The sequence below is a fragment of the Gallus gallus genome, chromosome 4 (genome assembly GCF_016699485.2).
Source record: "Gallus gallus isolate bGalGal1 chromosome 4, bGalGal1.mat.broiler.GRCg7b, whole genome shotgun sequence".
Lineage (NCBI taxonomy): Eukaryota > Metazoa > Chordata > Aves > Galliformes > Phasianidae > Gallus > Gallus gallus.
The window spans coordinates 29,156,836-29,180,305 of record NC_052535.1 but is presented as its reverse complement, the minus strand read 5'-3'; the positions used below and the strand labels follow the sequence as shown (position 1 = coordinate 29,180,305).

The following is a 23,470-nucleotide window of genomic DNA, read 5'->3' as shown; positions in this document are numbered from 1 at the left end:
AACGTATCTGCAGAACCGACCTGAATTGAACAGAATCCGTGCAATTTCCATCCAATATTTCCAATTTTTAATGTGCGCAGCCACGTTGAGCACATCTGATCCTGGATAGAAATGCCTGCACAGTGATTGTTCTTTTATATATATATAAATTTAAAATTCTCATTATAAGTTAGACACATTCGCATAAAGAGAACCTAAAACGTGGGATCTGTTTTCATTTCTGAAGAACATTTGCATTCTGTCCTGGGGTGAGTTGTTCTGTGGCATTTGCATTCAGCAGGAGATGCTTATGGTTGCTGCCGGATTTTTTCTGTTTGAAACTGGAGCCGGACAGCGGAATTACCACTGAGTCACTGCGAGCAGAGATGGAAAAGCCCAATTAGATCATCCAGCCCTTCTCCTTCCTGGTGTAAGATTATTGTGTACCAAATAGTTCAGTGCTTTTTCCAGTGTAGTTTTAAAAGTCCCCAGGGATGTGCCTTGCCTCTCTTCCTTCAGGCAAATATTCCGTAACCTTCTGCTCTTCACGATTAGAAATCTTTTCCTGAGATTTGACCTAAATTTCTCCTTTCTTAAGTACATTCCATTTGCTGATGATTTATTACCTTGAACCATTCTAAGTAATTCCAGTCGCTCTTTGATACTGACATCCCTAACAAGCTGTGTTCTTTGTCCCTTAATCAGAACAGCTCTCCATGCTTAGTCTGTCTTTACAGCCTTACAGCCTTCAGCCTATAAGCTAGTAAGGATTTTTTTTTTTCTATATTCGTTGCACTTCCATCTTATGTCCACTTTCTTGAGGATGACTTCTTATGACAGTGACATTTTCATGATTAACATGCCTGAAATTTCAGTTTTCCTCTGGAAGAAAACTGTAAAAATGCTGTCGTTGGGCAACCACGGTTATTATCTTCTGAGGATGTACAGATAGAAATAAAAGATTATCTCTAATTACCAGGCCTGCCAATTTAGCCAGAAACTGTCTCCTGCATCACACTAATACATTCCGATTTCAGGGTAAGTTAATAATGGCTCATGATGCAAAAAGAGTGTAAAAAAAAAAAAAACTTTCCTACTCTGCTGTGCCAAATCTGTGATAGCTGTTTTACTTTGCTGAGAGCAAGAGCTAGCAGAGGAAAATAGTTAGCCAAGACCAAGTTCTCAGTGGCTGTATGTTGAGCAGTCCTGTAGAGTTTGAAAGTAGCAAAAAACAAAACAAAACAAAAACCAAAGAAACATTCCTTAAAGGGGAAATCTTCATCATAATCACCAATAGAACAATTTGCAGGAAGGGGAGTGGGGATACGAGAGATGGGGGAGTTCTGAAGGTTGCAAAGTTCTGACTTTTATCGCTCCCATCAGCCTTTACCAGCTTTTAATTGTCAGGTTTTTGGTGGAAAGGGTAAGAGGCCCCAAACCTACAGTTGCATTTCCCTTTCATGAAGGGTTGAATTTAGCAATCAAATCGCATTTGTTGAAATAAGATACTTGTTAGTTTTCCAAATTCTGGCAACACCGTTGACAATTATTGCTAGACTGTCTGGAGAGACTTGCTGGTACATGTGTAAATCTTGATAGAAATTTACCTTTTGGTCCTTTGCTAAAAATAAGAAACTCCCTAGTTTGTATCACACTTGCAGGGCAAAAAAAAAACCCAAAAACACAAAAAGATTTTGCTGCTTTCGTAAAGACGGTAGACTCAAATTGCAATATAAGAAATTCCATTTAAATGCTTTTTTTAAAAAAAGCTTTTTTTGTTGTGAAGCTGAATGCTGAAACAGGTTGCTTGGAAAAGTTCTGGAGTTTCCATCGTAGAGTCATAGAATGGCCTGGGTTGGAAGGGGCCGCAAGGATCATTGAGTTCCAGCTCCCCTGCCACAGGCAGGGCCTCCAACCTCCAGATCTGGTACTAGACCAGGCTGCCCAGGGCCCTTTCCAACCTGGCCTTGAACACCTCCAGGGACAGAGCATCCACAGCCTCTCCAGGCAGCCTGCTCCAGCCCCTCACCACGCTGTGAAGAACTTCCCCCTGACTTCCAATCTAAACCTTCCCTCCATGAGCTTAACGACATAGTGCAAAACAAAGAGGTGGACAGTTCTGCTGTATATGTTTCTTCCTATACATTCTCTTCTGCTGCTTCACCATTTGCTTACTTTTCATGGACACAGTGCAAAATGCTGCCAAAGTGGCATTGTCCACGCATGAGCTTTCCCCTTTCTACCCTGTGCCTTTCATAAACTGCATCAGCCTTTATGGCAGTAGAAGTTAGGCTCTCATTCTGGGTACAGCGCCTTTTTCTCCTGTTCCCTCTGGAGTATGCTTCCTTGTGTATACCTTTGCATACCTCATGTGCTTAGGTTTGGTTTTTACTTCTCATTGCTGTGGAATGTACATGTGCCTATCCTTGGGCTCTGCTTTGGTGTGCATTTCTCTTTCCTCTGTTCTTTTTTCCTCTCCCAGTTGCTTTAATTTAGAATTGTACTTTTGCAGTCTAAGCTGGACTTCAGCTCTTTCAAAGCCCACTTGATTGTTTTTCACGCCTTTTTCAGTGAACTGTTTTCTTACAACCACCCCCCTTTCCAGCCTTTTAGTGCTTTTCTTTTGTACTGTGTGTTAAATGAGACCTAAGGGTCTTTGACCTAAGCTTTATGGTAGCTGTAGCTAAGACATGTTCTTCCTTCTCTCTTTCTCAACTGCTGGGATTCAACCTGTGTTTCTCTTGGCGTGGGACAAACAAGCATCTCTACAGTTAAATGTTCTGCCCTCGGGAAGGCATGTCAGTAGTCAGCTTTTACATTTTTTAGCCAAAAAGTGAATTTAAGCAAAACCTCAGATCACTTTATCTCACATAGATTTTTAAGTTTTGCCTCACATCCTGGGTGCGTTTAGTCGACACTAAATTTCCTGGTTTGACAGAATTCCCCCTGGTGAAAGCCATCCTTGCTTTTACTACCGCAGTCTATTTGGGGGAGTGTTTCATGAGGCTTCTGGATGACACAACACCGTCTTTATTATCAGCTTCTTGTCATTCCTGAACTTCTCGATCCTTTTGCTGCAGGTCCTTACGCTGAAGCTTTGGCACAGAGACACGGGTCCCCCCGAAATGTACCATGCACGTGTGATATGAGAAGAGTTTTGTCTCCCTGGCTGAAAAATGACTGCTTTCCACTACTTAAAGGTCACAGCAGTTTCTGACCCCACACGTTTTAACGGGGTCTCGGACTGTATCACAGCACTCAACAAAACAGCCATCATTACTTACGGTGGAGTTTGCACTGCTGGAAACTGAGCAGCACTATTGGCCACCCGTCAGAGCATCTCTGTTCTGCTCCAGGCAGCCACCTGCTCTGCTACCAACTGTTAGACCAATGTGGAGAATTGAGGTACGTGTATTGTATTTGGTAAATGAGTCCTTTCAGTCCATGCCTTTTGCTTAGGGCCCTGACATACTGTTTCAGGGTTCTGGCTGCCACTTTGAAATCACGTGAGCTGGAATATGTGTAATAGAGATAAGTATTTGAAGGAGGAAAGTTGATTTACAAGTAACTGAACTCTCTGAGAACATTTTTTCCTTGTACGTTCTCCAACAGCAAGGATAGTTTAATGTTTACCACTCCTTTCTCTTTCCATCTGCTCATCTCTTCTCATTCATTCCCTTTTTTTGCCACAATTTACCACCCTTTGCTTCCCTCTTTTGCCAGCGTTAATTGGATCAGCTGGAATGACATTAGTGAAATGAATCAAGATAAACACACTTTTTTAACCCAACAAACAAAGCGGGCAAGACAAACAGAGGAGGGCAATTTCCTAAGCCTGTCTTAGTGCCAAAGCTAATATGCTAAGCTGTGGTTTGAGAAGCTGGGACGATGCAGAGCTCTTAACACCACCCTGTTGTTGCAGTAATAAGCAAAGAAACGGCAATGTGTGCGATGTGCAGTTAACGTTGGAAAGGTACAGAAGTACAGCATGAAAACTAGAGTGTTTGAGGTGTGCTTACACCCATGGGGAAAGTGCAAACAGGGAACCTGACAGGATTCCCATACAGCTACGTCACTTTACCGTGGCACAAAAAAAGCATCGTGACTTTGGCATGATGATTTCATGTACTGTTCTGGCTTTGCTCCTCTACCCTGGAGGAAGAGAAAAATATTCTTATCTACTTGTCTTGTTTCTAGAGTGTGAAATCCATTCTGAGAACATGCTGTGCCCCTAAATCACTTGGGCATCGCTTATGCTGCTTCTCATGTACTGCTGTTAGCCACGGTGCCTGGATGTGGCTGATCCAATGCGCTACCCAAAAGCCCCAGTCATATATGCCGTGGCTTTAGGGAGCCCTCTGTATTTACTGAATTTACTGGTTGTGAACAGTGACATTCGTGGTGGCTGCCTCAAAGCTCAGCTCTGCATCCTGTAGGACGGAACGCCGGGTGATCTCATGTGGTGCACAATTCTTTCACATGAGCTCTCACTACCTGCCTAGTGAGGCTGAGGCTGCAGTTCTGTATATCACAGAGAGGAAAGCTATCATTGTGCAATCCCAACGTGATGTAAGCATTAGAATGCAGGACTTGTTTGTCCCCAGCTCTATCATAGATTTTTCTGTTGTTTTGAACAAAGTGTTCAATGCATCTGATATTGCTTTCTCTAGGTATAAATTAAGGTTCTAGTCTCATTTTGGTATTAAGAGATAGAGTTCATCTGTGTGCTGTGGTCTTGGTGCTGTGGATTTGCAAAGCATTAATCTGGCGATTGCACCACCTGTATATATCCCATGTCCAAGAGCCTCAAAGGCCTTTAGGTTTACTGGGTACTTTGATGGCTGGCAGCAAGGATTCAGCCTTTCAAAATATAACTCTGCACTGCAGATGAAACTCCCAGGAGCTACCAAGTAGCTCGGGAAGAGCCTAAATGTGGGATTGTTGGCTGCATGGGTCATGCAGCCTCACGGTGTGGCTCACAGCCCTGTCCCTGGGGAAGGAGCAGCGGCGTCAGGCCAAGGGAGCAGCGGGGGCCACAAGGAGGCTTTCTTCCCTCAGACAAATGGATTTAGTGCAGGAGAGAAGAGGGAGGGAGGCTGAAGTGCCCTGTCCTTTTAGCATCTGCGGCTGCAGGAAAGGGGGGATTGCTGCTCCCTCTTCGCTTTTCCTGCAGGAGTGTGGGAGCCTCCTTGGTGGTGTCTGCACAGCTGGTTGTAATTATGCACTGCAGCTTCAGAGGAAGTTGCTGGCTGTGGGGAGCGTGCAATGCTTGGCTGTGGACCCACTGCTTTTATGGGTACAATGGAGGTGGAGAGAGTAAAAGCAGTGGCACAGAGTGAAGGGGAGGGTGAGAGCCTAATAACCCCCCACTTGAGCCAGCTGCCTTGCTGGATCGTTACCTACTTGTGAAAGTCCCTTGGTAGATATATAACACAAAACCCTTTAAAACTAGCTGGAAAACTATTTATTTCTTATTTATTTTACTACTCAAAAAAAAAAAAAGTTTGGAAAAAAAATTACGTTGATCTGACATATTGCAATGACTATTTTTGGTGTTACCATTTAAAATTATGCAGTTATAAATAAAGCTGCTCAAAATGCAGCTATTTTGATTCTCGCTGGGGTTCACGCAAGCATTTTCCTTGGTTTCTATCACTGGATCGAGCCCTCCATTCAACGCTGATCCTGCTTTGAAGGCAGAGGATTCCTTGGTTTTAATTGCGAGTTAAAAAGTGTTTGCTGACTCCAGACCCTAAGGTATGTATTGTTCGAACATCTTGTTGTCTCAGGATGCAACTGTCTCAGGCTCACCAAAAGAAATGCAAAAATTTGTATGAGGCTGGCTCTAGTCCTGGCCTTGCAACGAAACCCAAAATGAGGCAAGTTTTGTCTGGCGTTGGGCTTTGTAACAAAAGCTGTGGTTATAAATCTCAGGGAAAGAACATTTGTAATGGAAGTGGCCAGTGAATCCTAAATAGCAACAGAACGTGTTGCTATGAAATGTGTATACCTAGAGGGGAAAAAACAGATCCCACTCTTGATAGAAAAGCAGCGGCTTACTCAGAGCTATTCTCAGATGTCAGAGTCAGTCATCAGCTCCCTGGCCTGTGGTTGCATCCTTCTAAACTTTGCCCCCGCAGGCAGCCGTGATTTATGTCTTTAGCAGATGAAGCAGCCAAAGTGAATAAAAGAGGAAAAAATGTAAAGGTGGGCAAGATTATCTGCTGTGCCAGATCATATTTGAGGCTGCATCTGAACTCAGAACAGTCATCTTTTTTTTTTTTTCTGTTTCTCAGATGTAGACGTTTCTTGGGGCCACCCATCTGAAAGCTCTGACTTCACCAAGTGTCTGATTATTCCAGGTGCTGCATCATCACATCAGCAGTCCTGAATTTCTGCGATGAGTTTCTGCTGTTCTTCATACCTCATACTTCAGGAGAGCGTTGTATGTGGTGAGGGAGCTATGTGGAGGTAACGAGGCAGGGCAGAGCTGCAGCAGTGAGTGGTTCCCAGGAATGTATTCGTATGTCCTTTGCTGCTATTTTGTGCAGTAAGCGGTGTGGATTTTCCTGTACTGGTTTTCTGTGTTTGTGTTGTTTGGCCGTTGCAGAAAGATCAGGTAATTCAACAAGGCAGTAGAAAACGCCAATGGCAAAGAATCTGCAAAGACCTACTTATATATATTCCTTCCAATACATCGTGGTGTAAGAAGCCTAGTAGAGACAAGATAGATGAGGGGATTGGGTGCTTTGGTGGTCTCGAATAATACCTAGAAGACTAGCTGTAACTGGTGATGGTAAAAGCAGCCACAGCTTGCTGTGGAGGCATTTTTATGCAGGCATCCAATCAAAAGGGTATGGGGCATCTTTTTTTTTTTCCTACAGTTTATTATCAATTTTCATGAATGGTTTCCCCAAGCCCAATTATGAGGTTGAAGAAAACAGCATTCAGATTCTTTAAAGTTCCTTGCCAGTTTTTGAAGAGATTGGAATTTTAACCTGAGTAATGATTACCATTAAAAGGCTGTTTTTCTTCAGCCTGAAGTTCTGGTAGCTTGACTAAAAACAAGGACTGCTGTGCAGTTATGACCTTGAGCTGGTGACTGTTCAACTACAAAGCTAAGGTGCTGCTTGTGAGGAAGTATCTGTACCTATGAAAAAAGGCTCTGCTACTCCAGTTTCATCCTACAGACCCTGATTGCCTTAAACTATTCTTTTTCAACAGCTGTAAGAAGTTATGATGCGAAAGGTATTGTGAACATTTCTTTAAAGATTGGCACAACAATCCATCTCTTAAGGGTCCTGTATTGTATGAACACCTTTAAGTATTCCACCATCAAGCAAACACATAAAACTATGTATCATGGTATTTCTAGCTGACAGTTGTTGCATGCCTTCCTGTTTTTAATGCATTTAAGGACTCTTGCTGAGACAAGTGGGGAGTTATGAGTTGAGCTGAGTTTAAGGGGTCTGCGACCAGGAGGCAGATTGAGCTACAGCAGTGCCTAGATATTGTGATGTTTTTTCTCACCTTCTTTCACTTGTAGAATAAATATTTAGGAATGAGTATACTCTGATGGACAATATTTGGGAATATGTACTGCTGATGGATGTAAGTCTACTTGTTCACTTGGTTAAAATATATATCTTATATCTGTGTATAAACACAAGGTAACTTTGGAGCTTTCAGTAGAATTACTCCAGAGGAGCCTCACTCCAAATCCTGTCACATCCCTAGATACTTCTTAAGGTTGTCCTAGATCTTGTCTCCTAACCAGTCCAGGGACTTGCTGCTATGCCCATCTGACCATGCATTAGGTTTCTGTGGACAGAAGCCCGTGGAAGTAAAAGGCTGACCTCAGCATGGAGTTAAGATGCAGTCAAGACCAAGGAGCCCAGAAGAACTCAAACATCTCCTAGTTTACGTATAGGCGAGGTCCCCTGTGCAGATGGCAGGTAAAGAGAGGAAATCTGTAGGTCATAAATCTGTATTTACTTGACTGAATAAAGAACCCGTTTGTTGGAGATTTAAAAACAAACAAAATCCCAACAACTGTATCTTCACATTAGAGAAACAAGCATTATTTTATGGGACGTCCATAAGTAAGCGAGGTGCCTTCGGGTACTTGGCTTGGGCATGCAGTGTGATTGACTGTTTGGCCCAGAGACGTTTGGTCTGGTTTTTAACCATGAAGAAATTACTTCTAGTAACATTTCCCAAACAGTACTAATGCCAGTAGTACATACTTCTTAGCTGATATGTTGAAAGAAATTAACACAACATTTCCATTCTTGAGTTATTGAAGTCACCGAGTTATTAAAGCACAGAAAATACCTGAAACTGAAACCAGAAAAGTGAGATTTTTCCACACTTAAAAAAAACAAGACTGCCCATGAACAGAACCTTTCATACCAAAACACACTCCCACAGCTTCTGAAACTATAAAAGAAACAAAAGAAGAGGAAAAGAAAGGGAATTTTACTGTAACTGGGAGCAATGGCAGATTTTTAAGAGTAAGGAATAAGTATGGATGCTGACAGTGGTTCTTAATGTCTGAGGATGAGTTTTTGTTTAGGCATGAATAACTGAAGATGCAGGAGAAATTCTCTTAATGGGAGGAGAAGTAATGCTGGAGAAACGGTCTGAATTTATTTCACGCAATACTTTTTTAATAACAGTGTCTATTAAAGACACCTGCTGAAGGTCTGTAATGCTGGTTTACTGGGGAGAAAAAATAACAAAGTTCTTTAGCCATCCTGTCTTCGGTTCAATATTATGGACTGTTAAAAGGGGGTCTATGTGTGCAGTGTTATTAACCGAGATTCTGCTCAAATTGAAGTCAGGCCCACAAACCTTGCTTTCTATAGGACCTTGCTAGGTTTCTAAAAGAATTTAAAACTGTACAAGATAATTAGTACGTTCTTGCTATATTTAGGATATTTTAAAGGCAGTCAGTCTTGGTAGATATGTTTCTGAACACTTGTGCTCTCTCTTATCACGTGATTTCTTTCTAGTGATGTTAAAGTGCAACAAAAATGGACCAATGTCCTGTACGAAGTCATTACTATTACTAGAGAGAAGAAGAAAATCCACCTCCAAAGTGACCAAAGTATAACTTGTAATGGAGCACCCAATATTTTCTGCTGGCTTTGTCAAGGCTAGAAGATATGGGCTCAGTTATGAGACATGTTGCGGCAGATGGCGATGGGGACGGAACCCCAAAGACTGTGGCCTGGAAAAGAAATTGAAGTCTGAGTTTATAGCGAGCGCAATGTTGTCTAACTGTGTTTAATATCGCCATTTGTTTAAGCTTAAATTATGACGATGAAGATAAAGTAATAACACACTGCGTTTTCATCACTTGAGTTTGGAGAGGCCTCGTCTTTTTCCGTGCCTGTAGCCCTGATGATGATTCCTTTGGCAGCTCTGCCGGCGATAAGAGGAATAACTCACCGCTGTCAGGGATGCTGGCTGTTTCATCACTGACATGAGAGCCCGGCGTAACTCCATGGTGATCGCTGTCTAAATGACTTATGTAATTTCTTCATCTACTTTTTGATTGAGGAGTGATAACTCAGGCGATGAGTTATTTGGCATCAGCCTCAGAGACAATCTGTTTTCCTTAAATAAATCCTGAGGCACCTTTCAGCCACCCAGTTTTAAAATAAGCCTGTAGTGGATCGGGTCTGATGTGCTTGGCAGATTTGGCCAAAGGATGAAGTTAGGGTTTGCTGTCATTATTCCGCTTTGTTTATTGTTCTGTCGTTAAATGAGAGTTCTAGATGTAGTATTGAGGAAAATGAGAAGTGGGCCGAAAGGCAGTTTTTGTGTTACAGCACAGGGGTATGGCAGGGCATTTTGTCCCTGCTGGCAGAGGCACTATTTTGCTCAAAAGCACACAGTGTTGTCCAAAAACCAGAGAGGAGAATGCACACCAACACCAGCCTGGATCCGTAGCCTGGGATGTGGGTGACGTACCCCAGAGAAGGGAAAAGAGTAATCAATTTTTCTTCTACAGCTGAATACAAATCACAGCTCAGAGTATCTGCGTCTGAGGTTTAAATGTAGAGTGCCATTACACAAGGTAGCAAGTTGCTGCGTGTTACATTTAGTATGCAACAGGTTGATTTACGCTGTGAGCCTGGCAGGATTTCAGGCAAGGTTTTGCCACTGATTTGTTGGGAACAGAAATGGTTTCCTTGCTGAAATCACAAAGATGGGAGCCTTGGCTTGAGTTTTATTTGCAGGGTTCCTAACGGAGCTGTGGAGTGCTAAATATAACCTGAAGAGCTGCGGAGGTGGTGGGTGTTTCAGGCTTCACCTTCGTTAATATCTGCTGTACACGTGCTTTTATTAAAGCAAGACAATTCAATCTTACAGAAAGGGTTGAAGTTAATGTTTACATTAAACTAATCAACTTCCCATGTTTCTCTTTTTCAACACTTTTAGGCTCTTTGGTTTAGACAGAGCAGTTGGTGACAGGTATAAGCAAGCTTTACGGTACTTACGTTACATGCATAGGGCTCCAGTTAGGATCTACATCCCTTTGTAGCAGGTGTTATGCACAAGTGCCTGGGCATGTTTTCTTTTTGAAAGTGTGCACAATGCAAGCAGCATCTTCATCAGGATTGTGTCTTCATTTGGGTCACCAGAGCAAAGATACCAACTCTCTTCTCAGTTCTGTTCACACTTTGAAATGACGGTGCAGTGTTGTATGGTTACTTTCAAATAGCTCTTAACTATGCAAAGGTTAGTATTCACCAAAGGAAAAAAGGAATTGAATGATAATAGATTTTATGTGGGAGGCTCAGCATTGGATCTGAGAGCAGTCACCCAAAACAAGCGAGAGAGAGTTCTGACAAAGTGTTGTCATTCTTTCTCTTCTCTCACTTTATGCTGACCTTTTTCTTTTTTTTCCATTACATGTGCATAAGTAGATTTTTATTGGTATTTTCCTTGTAGTTTAGGAGGTGTTCCTTCATGGAAAAGTGGGACGTGTGGTCTTCCTCAGTGTCCAGAAACAGACTGCTGTGTTGCACAGAATCAAAAAACTAACAGAATTTGTGGCAACAGGTGAAGCAGGGTTTCAGCTCCACCCTTCCCCACACGCAGGGAGTGCTTCAGATGGAAAGCAGCCTGCTGCGTACCCCTGTGAGCAGTACTGGGAGCACCTCCTGTGGGTGTGGACACACCGTGCATTCTGAGAGGTAGAGTTCTGGAGTGGTCTGTTGGTGTGCGACCATCTCATTCATAGTAGGGTGTCGCTGAGTGCTCATTCACACTGTGCTCAAAGTAGGTTCTGATCCACTTTGGATTCTGCCCACGTGGGATTTGCACAAAGGTTCAAACTTTCGAATCTGAATTTGCTTTCTGTGATCCTGACAGTTAGATTTATTGATGTTTGATATTCCAACCTGACAGAAACTCGCTGTAGTTTTTAAATTCCTATTTATTCTTTCTCCACAGCAAAATCTGCCAATCAGGGCCAATCACATGAGTGATTCTGCGGAGGCTGAAGCAGGATTGCCGAACTCATTGTCATGCGTGGCTAAACAGAGAATTGAACCTTGTGAAAGGTTAGTGATTTTAGATAATTTTAAAACGATTGCACAGGAGGTGATACAGCTGCTGTCAGTCTACCCTAATCCTGTTCTCCGCTGGATCTGCCCTTGCAGAGGCACTGCTTTCTCTCAGTGATTAAGGGGAGACATTGCTTTCAGAGGTGCTGATTCAGCAGAGCAAAGAGTCAGTAAATTAGCAATGACTGTAAGGGAATTTTAAATATTGGTAGAGTACCAAACTTCTACTGTTATAGTGTCTTGGAGATGAAATTCTAATTAAGTTACTCTACCAGGCAGTGTGGGAGAGATGACAGTCACAATACAGAATAATGGGGAAACTGTATATCCGGGTTTTGGGTTCTCAGTGTCACTGCTACAACGTGATGCTAAAGGACCATGAAAGAATAACCAAGTGTAGCTGTATACGTTCTACTGGACTGTTTATGTAGTCACAAAGTGATACAGATTCTTGATATGTAAATTAAAACAAAACAAAAAAAAACTGTCATGACAGAATGCAACATCCTACATACTATCATTTGCATGTCTTGAAAATACAAATTGTTTGGTTAGTGAGACAAGTAACTCTACCCCTAAACTTAAATAGTGATCAGTCAGTGTGCTGACCTTGAAGCAATACGCCAGTTACTGTGAAAAAATAGTGGAGACTCAATGACAGTGTAGATCACTATGCAAAGTGACCATACTAACAGGTTATCTTCCTGTGGATGAGACATGCAAAAGTAAAACACTTTTTTACCTAACTTATGTATGGGTAACAAACTGATAGAAGAAATGTGAGTCAGCAAGCATAGATAGGTGAAGTGGGAAGGAAGGGAATGACTGTACGTCTCGTAGGACAAAGAAGAAGTAAACAAAAAAACTGCACATGATATTTTTCCATGTTATGCCCTGGAAAAGTTAAAAATGCTGTTATCATTTTCTATTTAGAGGTGTTTTTACTAGGCTGTGTATTTATGCAAAGAGAGTGCTTTGGTATTCTTGGTCAGAAGTGCTAGATTTCTGTAGGATATTTACCACATAAATCATGGCAACAACAGGTTTTGTGTCTGCATTACTTTACTCGATCAGAGTACCTTGCTGAGATAAGAAATGTAAACCAGGCTGAAGCAACTTAGAAGTTATCTTAAAATATCTTTTGCATGAAAATTGTGCCGTTATATTGCTACAACACAAGTATTTGTTATATTTAGACTAGATATGGACTGAAAACGGGGACGTAAACACCCCATGTGAGCACATTTACTATCAGAAAATCAACTGTAATTACAATAGCATGATTTGTAAGCAATACTTTCAATAGTCTGCAGAGTTACTTGTTCCTGGTAGGCAAAGATAACTGTAGAGGTAGCAGAGTGAAATGAAGAATCATAGGTACTACCTTTTCTTTGTTACTTCATTGTTCCATGGCTCATGTTTTCTCAACAGTAATAATGCTTAGAAGGGTTTGATAGCTGCAAGCAATAAATACTAGTTATCTTCAGTGTCTGTTTCTGGCAAACTCTGAAACAAGGTCAAGGAAGAACCAGAAATTCTTTTGTAGTTGCTTCCTATTTTACCAGCTACATCTGTTATATATTTCAATTTGCACTGTTATATATAATGAATACATACCTATACACATGTAGGTACGTATATATACGTGTATATATCTTGCTGAACTTTAAGGCTGCTTTTCAGGAATGGCTGCAACAGTCTTGGGTTCAATATTTTTGAAGAGCTGTAGAGGCCAAAATATCCACCACTATTGTATTCATTTCAATATGACAAAACTTACTAAGAAGAAACAAAGAGTGACATCCAAGACATCTGTGATCATGGAAACTACAGATTTCCAAGCAGGAAGCACAGTGCTTATGTGCATCATTTATTGGACGTTCCTGAGAGTAAACTGGAGCGGTCACAGCTGATCAGCAAAGAGAGGCTTTCAGAAAGAAGAGTCATTCTAAAACATGAAAAGATACCTAAATGTTGAAAAGTGAAAGGACCATAAGCACCGACAGGTGTAGTATTAAAGATATTATTGGGCAGAGCACAGGTGAGACTGAAACCTAACTTAACAAGAGAATCCTTCTTCCCACACATCAGGAAGGGAAAACATTGTCAGTGAGTCTGCATATGAAAAGGGTATAAAGTGAACCCTCAGGGAGGACGAAGTCACTGGAAAGAACCTGAACTCTTTGTCTCCTTGTTCTCTGTGGAATAAATTGGGGAAATTCTCCCACCAGGGCCCTTTTCAGGCATTCAGGGAACTCCACAGAGTATTACTTGTGAATTGTATCTGAAAAATGATACAAAAGAGATGACTCTCTAGGATTTGAAGAATTCGTCAAGAGTTCTAGGAGAACTCAGGGATGAAATATCTAACAGCAGCACGTAACCTGTCACTTCGTTGTTCCTCTGTATGTGAAAATCAGAAGGTGTCAAATGGGATGTCAGTCATGAAGAAAGGCTCCAGAGGTAGCCAGCAAAATAAAATTAGACATCTGTTCTGGGTGAACAAGTAGATATTGTAACAAGCAATCAAATTAGTATCTACCTGAATAAATATGATCTAATTAGTGAGAGTTAACAAAGCACTTGGATTTGTTTGAAGAGGTCATTGACGTGTAGATGAAAACCATCTAACTGATGCGGTCAACTTGGATTTCCAAGAGGCTTTTGACAGAACTTATCAAAGTGTTTCAGGAAAACCAAGCAACATAAGACTGTTGCTGGCATAAGAAGGAAAGCCATGAAACGTGATTTGAAAGACTTGAACTCTATATAGACCACCACTGGATTTAAGTGCACATTCATTTTTTTACACAGGAAAATCAATAGTGAAGTTCCATACGGTGTCTTTGTTGGGACCTGTACCATGATAGTCTTAAATCATAGACTCATAAAATAGTTTGGGTTGGAAGGGACCTTAAACACCATCTAGTTTCATCCCCCGTGCCATGGTCAGGAATAGCTCCCACTAGACCAGATTTCCCAAAGCCTCATCCAGCCTGGCCTTGGCCACTTGCACAGATGGGGCATCCACAGCTTCTGTGGGCAACCTATTCCGGTGCTCCACCATCCTCGCTGTGAAGAATTTCTTTACGTCTAATCTAAACCTACTCTGTGGTTTACAACCTTTCAGTTTAAAACCGTTACCCCTTGTCTTATCAATGACCTGGAGGAGGGAAGTGATTAGTGAGGTGGCGAAGCTTTGCTGATGATAGGAGGTTATGCAAGAGTCTAAGGACAGAGGCAGACTGTGCAAGATGTTGTAAGGCTGTACACTAAAATGATGGGTGCATCTCAGTGTAGATAAAGGTAGGCAGAATAGTACAGTCAGGGAAGGTTAATCCTATCTTCACTTCTTGGGCCATTTCAGAGTTGGCCCAAAGGTCTTCAGGAACATTTCGGTTACAGTAGACAGTTTCATGAAAATACTGGCTTAGTAGAGAAAGAAGGAAAAAGTTATAGGTTAGGATTTATTATTAAGCAAGTAGAGAACAAAATGGAAAGGATAATTATGTTGCTGTTGAAGTCCATATACCACTGTAAAAATCCAAGGTTTGCATGCTTGAATACAGCATGCAGTTCTATCTTGGAAAAGGCATGCTGGAACTAATAAAGATTCTTGGGATAGCAGCGATGATTAGTCACATACTGTGACTTCCATACAGCATACAAGGAACTTCATACATGGAATAGTCGAAACTCTGGAAAGATATGACTGGGGAAATGTAAGAAGGTATCTGCAGAACTGAGAGGCCTGCAGAGCAGAGGAGTGGGCTTGGCTTTTTGCCTTCTCTCCTAATACAAGAATGAAGTATACCGAAAGAAGCTGGTAAGGGTTTTATCCAGAACAAACTGAAGGAACTATTTCTTCAGGCAACCTGTGTGGACTAGTGGTGGTATTCTTCAAAGAACTTTCTGGATCAAGGAGTTTACGGGGACGCAAGGGGTAAATCCTTGGAAGAGATGCTGTAGAGTGGACTAACTAGATAATCGCATCACCTAACCTGAAAATGGATGAAGGCTGGGAGGCCGTGAGCGTGTTTACCCTGTCCTTGCTTTTGCTCTCAGAGTTCTGTGATAGATGGACCCATGGTCCGATCCAACACTGAAGTTTGTACGTAACCTTCTTACACCAAAGCCAGGGTTAAATAAATGAAGTTACTAACTGCTTAAATACATTTGTATCTTTCAAGCTCCCTAAGTAATCATAATGTTACTGCAAGTTAGGACTGGAAGGGACCTTAAGGAGTGAACTAATCCATCCCCCTTCCATGGTAAGCAAAATCAATTATGTTCGTGTCTTTACAGACAAATTTGTCTATCCTGTTCCTACAGCTTTCAGTGATGGAGACTCAGCAGCCTCCGTAAGCAATCTCTTTAAACTCTCACTATTCATACTATGAGAAGGATTTTTTTTCCCTGTCTAACTGGAATCTAATCAGCCGTTGTTTGCTGTAAACCATTAGTTAACTGCAAGTCTGAGCTAAGATGAGAGGCGTCCTAGACTTCTGATGAATGTTGTCTGGTGACTTCAGTGACTCTGGAAATAGCCTGGAAGCGGGGTTGGTTTTCAGTGGAGCTAGTAGTTTATTGTACTTTGGTTAATATGACCAAGCACAAACAGGATCCTTTTAGGGATTTTCAGGTTATTTTAATGTCTTATCTCTTTAGCATTTTTTGGCCTCGGGGAATCAGAAAGCATGCTTCCTAAACACACGGTGCTTTGACTTCACTTCAGAAAAGGCAAGTTGGAAGGGGTGTCTTCAGAAAGAGCGGGACAAAAAGTGTGTGGGTTTTTTTTAAAGATGACTGAAAACCAGCACGTAGTATTTTATTTCTTTTTCTGCTTCTTTTTTGTTTGCTGTAGCATATAATTGCTGCTGTTGCCAATAAATTTACTGAACTATGTGCGCTTGAGATTATATGTCTGAACTGTCTTAAGTGATTTTACTCATTTCACTTAAGCTCTTCTTCTTGCCAGTGATGGCTAATTCTGTTCCTCATTTTCGAGGTACCTGACTTGAAAAGGGGCTTTTGATTAACAGAAATGTTAGGCACCTGTGAATCCTGCTGAATTGATGTGGGCTGATCTCATGATGCGTGGTGTACTTTAAGTTGTCTAAAATACAACTTGAAAAAAAAGAATCAGCTCAAATTAGGCATTTTAGCAAAAGATTTAAGCTTGGTTTCTTTGTTTCAGTTTCCAGTATCTATCGTGAGTGAGAGCACGATCCTCTCACTTGCCACAAACTGAAAAACAGTTTATTGGTACGTGAAACACTCAGGAGTCACGGCGGTGGTCATTCCAGGGAAATGAATGTCTAGGAACAAGGGGTTGAATTAGTAAATAGACGTGAGGTCATATGCAAAACAAAAAGGAAAACACGTATTGAATAGCTGCTCACTGGTGAGCACTGACAATTCTGTGTACAGAACGAAGCAAACATCCTGTGGAAAAACAGTTTGTGAGGGTGTATTTGAAGACTTCATCATGCAGTGGATTACACAAGGAAGCCAAATAAAGATTGCACAAGCGCTTTGATTTGGGTAGTTTTAAGCTCGTTGACTGCAGAACTTTAACCTCAGTGACATGCTTTTAATACAAGTCTGTATGTATGCGAAATGCATGTGTGTTGGTAGGCTGTAAACTTATAGCAGTCTCGGAGAGACAACGACAGTAGTAGTGGGCACTTTGGGATGAGGGGGAATACAGAGCGTGTCTCCTGCTTGAAGATTGAACTTACGTGAATCTTACCAATAACAACCACTGTGAAAAATGACCTTTTGTTTTGTTTCTCTGAAAATTAAGACTGTGAAAACCTGTGTGTTTCAACGTGGTACTTGGTTGGTTATGCCAAGGATTGGAGAACCATCATCAGTCTCCCGCATGGAAAAGGATGAACAGTAGTGCTCCTTAGGGTCAGTCTCTCTTTCTGCCTCGGAAGATTCCAGGTGATGGCATTCACTCTGAAATTCTTATAAATGGCTCACAGTTAACAGCAAATGCCCGGGAGAAAAAAGATAAATAAATAAATTCCCCCAGCTGCTTCCTCATCAATAAAGCTGGGATTTGTTTTTATTGATGAAGGATTTTCTGTTTGTTGCCCTGCTAATTCAAGCTAAATGGAAATGGACAGCCTTTAGTGAGGAGTGGGCTACTCGGGATAAGAATGGCTAAGTGAGTTTGGGTTCTTTCGTGTATATTTTGGTGTAAGCCATAAGGAACCCCCCCCAGCATCTCTTTGGGAATTTTCCTTCTGTCCTTTCTTCTTTCTCTCTCCCTGCTTTCCTCCTTTCCATCCCAGTTACTGATCTGGGATCCTTTCCCCCCTTCTCACTCTCAACTCACTGTTTCCATGGGCATCTACAGCTATTACCTCTGAAACCAGATGCCCATAATAAAGGAAAGGTACACTGTGACCTACCTGGATTACTTACCTTACTTTTGCTTTCTAACCTAGGGTGTGTTTCAGTAACATTCCTCTAACAGTGCCACTCCATGTAAATTCTGCCACTTTAACAACTGTTTCCATTTCTGCATGGATTGCATGTAGGGTAGCTGCCCAGGCGCTCTGGGGAGAAATAGGTGCAGAAGGGATGAATAGTCCCTTAAAACTTGGTATACACCTGTTTAGCTTTGTTGCTAATGGTGAACGAAAGTCTTTGAGCTGCCCACTATGCACAAAGAACAAACAGAACTCAGCACTTGCTATTTCTGTTCACGTGTTTGAAGCACAGACCTACAGTTTATATTATTTTATATGAACATTACCATCAGTATACATAGAAAGTAGTTTTAGAACTTGGACTAGAACATTAAGAGAAAATGTCTCTCCTGCATGCAGTGTGAAGCTGTCTGGTGAGCCTACAGTACCGTATCAGTGTTAAGCTCTGCCTTCTCAAAGCTTTGGGAAGGTCTGTTAGCGTTGATTAACTTTGTGGATTTAGAGGCGTTTAAAGTCTGGAACCTCGTTCAGATTTCTCTGCTCCTGAAGTAGAGAAGAGTGCAGAAGCTTTGCTGTGATGGGCATTTTTTCCTTGGCTGGTGGGGCCATCTACGATGCTCTGGTTTTACATTCTTGTGACCTATCTGTAGTCACAGCAGGACAGTACGAGCCTGCATTTTGCATGCTTTCCCTGTGCTTTTTGTGCCTTGGTTTAGCGGGGTGCTTAGGCGTGTGTATCTCAGTCCACGTGGCAGTCCCACTCTCATACGTTGCTGAAGCGGTGCGTTCAGCGTTGTTCACAACTGGGAAGACTCGGTACAAACTCTGACTTGGATTCTCCATGTTGTACCACTCGAACTGCACAGAAGTACAGGCAGGCATGCACTTCTGAGAGTGTCTCAGGTTTTTTTTTGTATTTCCACAGCGATCACTTCCTGCAGTCTGCCTTAGAGCCCTGACTTCTGCAATTTTAACTAGCTTTCTGATTTTCCTTGTTGCTTCCCCTTCCCCCCTCATTGTTTTGCTCTCCTGTTCCTTTTCAACCTCGATGACTTTTCTTTAACTATTTAGAGCGACTTCTTTTGCTTCAGCCTCAGCTCGCTGCTGGAAGGATTCCTGCAGCTCCGGCCCCAGCTGTCCTGAGAATGTTAGCCACGCTGCCACGCTGCACTTGGATTTCATCGATGCATTCATGGAGGTTTTGGGGTTTCGTTTTTAATCGACCCTCAATTATATGGCTTTTCTTTTAACTGCTCTGGAGATGACGTTATTATTCTCTTTGGACTACAGTTGAATTAGGTGACGTGCACTTCAGTAGCTTACCGTAGGAAGTGAAGTACGTCTCATTTGCTCGCTGTGTCCTTGAGAAACTTCAGCAGAGATTTTTTGAAGTGCTTTTCGTGGCGTAAGAAAGCTTCATCCATACCTGAAAGGGGCCTGTTATCTGGCTTCCAAAGTCATTGCACTCAGCGGGCACGCCGAGCTGTTGATGCTAGGCTGGCCTTGCAGCAGATACCAGAGAGTCACCGTGGCATCCGTTGACTTACACACGAGCCCTTTAATCACGGGAGGAGCACTCAGTAAGGTTTCTACCCCGGCAGCCGCTCCGAAGGTCACTCTGCTGCCCACGGTGGTTTGAAACTTGGTGCCCCAAAGCAGCAGTTTGCAACCTGTGTGAGAACACGGGCGTTTCTGGCACGGCAGGGATCAGCTCTATCCTCGGGCTACTTTTAATGTTGCCCATCTACTGGATAGCCGTAACTCGGCCGGCAAAGGGGAAGTGGTTTCAGAGTGTCGCTCTGCAGATACATATTGTCTATGTTATTTACGGAGCTCCTCCCACTGCTGTGACTAGCTGGGTTATCTGTGGGGCTCTACTTGTTCCGAAGCCGCTATTGATTAAATGCTGAGATGATTTTTTTTTTTAGAAGCTGTCATTGGAACACGCTTAGGCTGCATTTGCTGTCAGCTTAGCAGTCGTGTCGCTGCATCTTCCTCTGAATTCCTCTCCCAGCTGGGCTCTTTCATTTCTTAGCGTTAAAATAGATCCTTCCTAATTAGACAGATCTCTGTCATGATAATCATCTTGAGAACGCATGCTGTATATTCATATCGCGTCTCTTTTCACAGATCAGGCCCATCCTTTGTAATTGTTCCAAATCGTAACTGACTGAATGGATCCTTTACCAGGCAATCATCTCCTGTAACCCTCAATTAGCGCCCTGCCAACCGCTGCCGGTAGGCATCAGCGCTCCACTGCGGGCATCAGCGAGTGCACCACCTATCCCTTGGGAATGTATACAGTTCCCCAAACAGCACATTTCGGTAGCGTTTCGGGAGCCGCCGCGTCGGCATCCTTCAAAGAGCCCCCAAAAACAAACGGTGAAACCTCGTGGCTGTCTTACAATCGCCACTCGGCTTCCGGCACCGAGCTCCGGGTACCGCAAAACTCTGCGGCTCCGCTCGGCCGCCCTGCGCGCTGAGCACCGCCCGGAGCCAGGAGGGGGACCCGGCGCTCCCCGTGGCTCCCCGCCGCTCCGTGGGGCGCCCGTGCTCGGCGCACGGCGGGCTGCAGGGGGCACTGCGGGGAGCTCCGGAGCGGCGGGGCCGAGCTCCGCTCCTCGGCCGGGCGCTGCCGGGGAGAGTTCGGGGGGAGAGGGCGGACGCTCCTCGCGAGGCACTCGTTGCCGACCGGCGTCGTTTGCCCGCCGGTAAGGATTTAGTCTGCTCGCGGCCGGGAGCTGTCGCAATAGGAACGCGATAAAAGCCGACTTTGAGGCCGCCGAGCGGTTCCGGGAGACAAAGGCGGCTCTTCGCCGCTGTCGGGAGCTCCGAAGCCGTGCCCCGTGCCGGCGCGCCCCGGCACAAACGGGGACGGCGTAGGTCAGCTCCCGTCCCGGTGCGTGAGTTCCCACTTCTCCCTGTTTCCAGCGGCGCGTTCCAGAAGAGGGGCGTCCCCGAGAGTCGGGGCTCGGCTTCACGCGTCTCTGTGAAACGAGGAGTCGGCGAACGGCGGCTTACGCTTCGAACGCGAGAGCCGTGAGCGTGCCGAGCGCTCCAGCCGCCGCCGTCCGGGGGCAGGCGGCCCGGCAGCGCAACCCGCCGCATCAAACGCACAAGTTCGGCCGCGGCCGGCGGGCTCGAGCCGCTCGCTTCTCGCCGTTCGTTATGCAGCGGTTTACACCGGAGGGAAACGCGGCGTGCCCGCCGAGGGGCTGCTCGCACCGCGGGCTCGGGGCCGCCGCTCCGGGCACGGTGGGGGGGGGCCGAGCGGGGCGGCAGGTGGCGGCCGTGCCGTGCCGAGCCGAGCCGAGCCGCGCGGCGCCGGGGGGCCTGGCCGCGTCCGCTCCTGCTGGGCGGCGTCCGCGCCGGGTTTTGCACCTTGTCCCCGGGTCTGCCTCCCGGCCCGGGGAGCCGCGCCGCGCGCCGAGCGCTGCCGCCCTGTATCACTCCGCTGGCACGGAGGGGAGGAGGAGGAGAAGAGGAGGAGGAGAAGGAGGAGGCGGAGGAGGGCCCTCGATCATTGTGGCGGCGGCGGAGCGCGGCGCCCGGCTGTGTGAGAGCGGCGCTCCGCACGGGCTCGTCGGCTCCGCTCTCCCCGGCGCGGCCCCGGCTCGTGCGTGTGCGGGCCGGCCGCGGGCCGAGGCGTGCCGCCGGGTTCCCGTTGCCATGCAGCCCGGCAGCGCGAGTACTTTGCGAGCGCGGCGCGGCACGAGCGCCCAAACTTTTCTCTAGGAGGAACGTACAATGAGCGAGCGGCCGTGCCCGCCCCTGGGTGCCGGGGCGCGCGAGTGAGTGTGCGGCGTGTGCACGGCGCGTGCGAGCGTGGGCGCGTGCGGAGTCCCCGCGTGTGCGTGTGCTGTCCCCGCGTGCGCGTGTGTGTGCGTGCGGAGGGGCGCGTGTTCCCCTCACCCATGGGGAGCGCGGGCTCTGGGAGCGACCTCCGGCGGCCCCGCGGAGCCGCTCTGGGCACGGCGGGTCGCGGAGGAGCCGCGGGAGGCGAAGAGCCGCGCTGAGCGCCGGAGTTGGCCGCCGCCGCCGCCGCTCAGTTGTTGCGCCGCTTCCCTGCGGTCACCCCCGGCACCTTCCCCGCTCGCCGCTCCCCCTCCCGCCCCCCCGCCGCGCTCCGCTCTTCTCCTCCTTCATGTTTTGGAGCTCCTCGAGGGGGATTGGCTGGGGGCGAGGAGCAGCGCTCGCCGGGGACCGCCGCTTCCCCGCTACATGCCGGTGCCCCCCCCGCCCCGCGGGGCTGTGAGCGGGACCCCGCGGGGGGCAGCGCGCCGAGTTCCTCCGGAGCGGCGCGCGCGGGGCCGGGCATGGGGGATTTCGCGGCCCCGGCCGCCAACGGCAGCAGCGTCTGCATCAACGCCGGCCTCGGCGGAGGGCTCGCCGGGGCCGCCGCCGCCGCCGCCGCCGGCGTCCCCAAGCACAGCACGGTGGTGGAGCGGCTGCGGCAGCGCATCGAGGGCTGCCGGCGGCACCATGTCAGCTGCGAGAGCCGCTACCAGCAGGCGCAGGCGGAGCAGCTGGAGCTGGAGCGCAGGGACACCGTGAGCCTCTACCAGAGGACGCTGGAGCAGCGGGCCAAGAAGACGGGCGCGGGCGGCAAGCAGCCGCCGCCGAGCAAGCAGCCGCAGGATGCCGAGCCCGCCGCGGCCGAGCAGCGCAACCACACGCTGATCATGGTAAGGGCCGCTCGGGGGGCGCGGCGCGGCGCGGCGGGAGGACAAACTTTTTCCCCGGCCCGCCCGGCGGGGGGAGGAGAGGGACCGCGCTGCCGGGGGCCGGGGCCGTGCTTGGGGACGGTGCGAGGCCGCCCGCGGGCCCGGGGGCTGTCGGGGCGAGCGGCAGCCGGCGCTCGGGCGCTGCCTAAAGTTTCCTCGGGTTTTAAGGAGCTCGGCGAGGAGCGGAGGGGGGGGGGGGGCAGGGGGCGGAGGCTGAGTCGGTCGGAGCGCGGCTGCGAGTAGGAAGCGGAGTTTCCCACTCCCAGCCCGCACCGATGATGAATAATAAGAGGCGGCGCGGGGGGAGCGGGGCTGCCGGCCGCGGCCGTGCGGAGAGCGGTGGCCGTCGCGCTCCTTCTGCCGTGTGTGTCCCGACGCGTCCCCTCGCCGCGCCGCGCTGCCCGGGGGCGGGCGGCCGCTCGCCGTTTGCCGGGCGCACAATGGGCGGCGGGGGGAGGAGGAGGAGGACGAGGAGGAGGAGAAAGAGGAGGAGAAAAAGGGAGGCGGCAGCGCGGCTTCCCTTCCGAGCGCCGCACGTCCCTCCCGCGGACCCTCCCTCGTCCATCCCGGGCCGAGCCGAGCCCCGCTCCCGGCGCCCCGGCGGCGGCGGCACCTTCCTTCCCCCCGTCCCTCCCCACGGCCCCGCTTTGTCTGCCCGCTCCGACGGGCGGGGGGCGGGGGTGGCTCCGCCGGCGGCAGACAAAAGCTCCGCGCTGCCCCCGCCGCCTCCCGCCCCTCGGCCGCC

The 23,470-nt window shown here is 46.7% G+C and overlaps 1 protein-coding gene across 5 annotated transcripts in view; it reads left to right on the top strand.

Moving 5' to 3' along the window:
- Nucleotides 1-23,470, top strand: part of MAML3 (mastermind like transcriptional coactivator 3) — a 253,271-nt gene that overhangs the window by 30,613 nt on the left and 199,188 nt on the right. For 2 of the 5 annotated variants that reach the window (XM_040699524.2, XM_040699521.2), the window contains 2 exons: nucleotides 3,060-3,384; nucleotides 11,446-11,555. Coding sequence is in view for 2 of the 5 variants with exons in the window: in XM_015276691.4 (XP_015132177.2) it covers nucleotides 22,318-22,686 (369 nt within the window). In the remaining 3 variants the exon portion in view is untranslated. Of the gene's footprint in view, nucleotides 1-3,059; nucleotides 3,385-11,445; nucleotides 11,556-20,604; nucleotides 22,687-23,470 lie in introns of those variants that run through there. The other 3 variants (XM_015276691.4, XM_040699525.2, XM_015276692.4) reach the window with 3 other exon arrangements.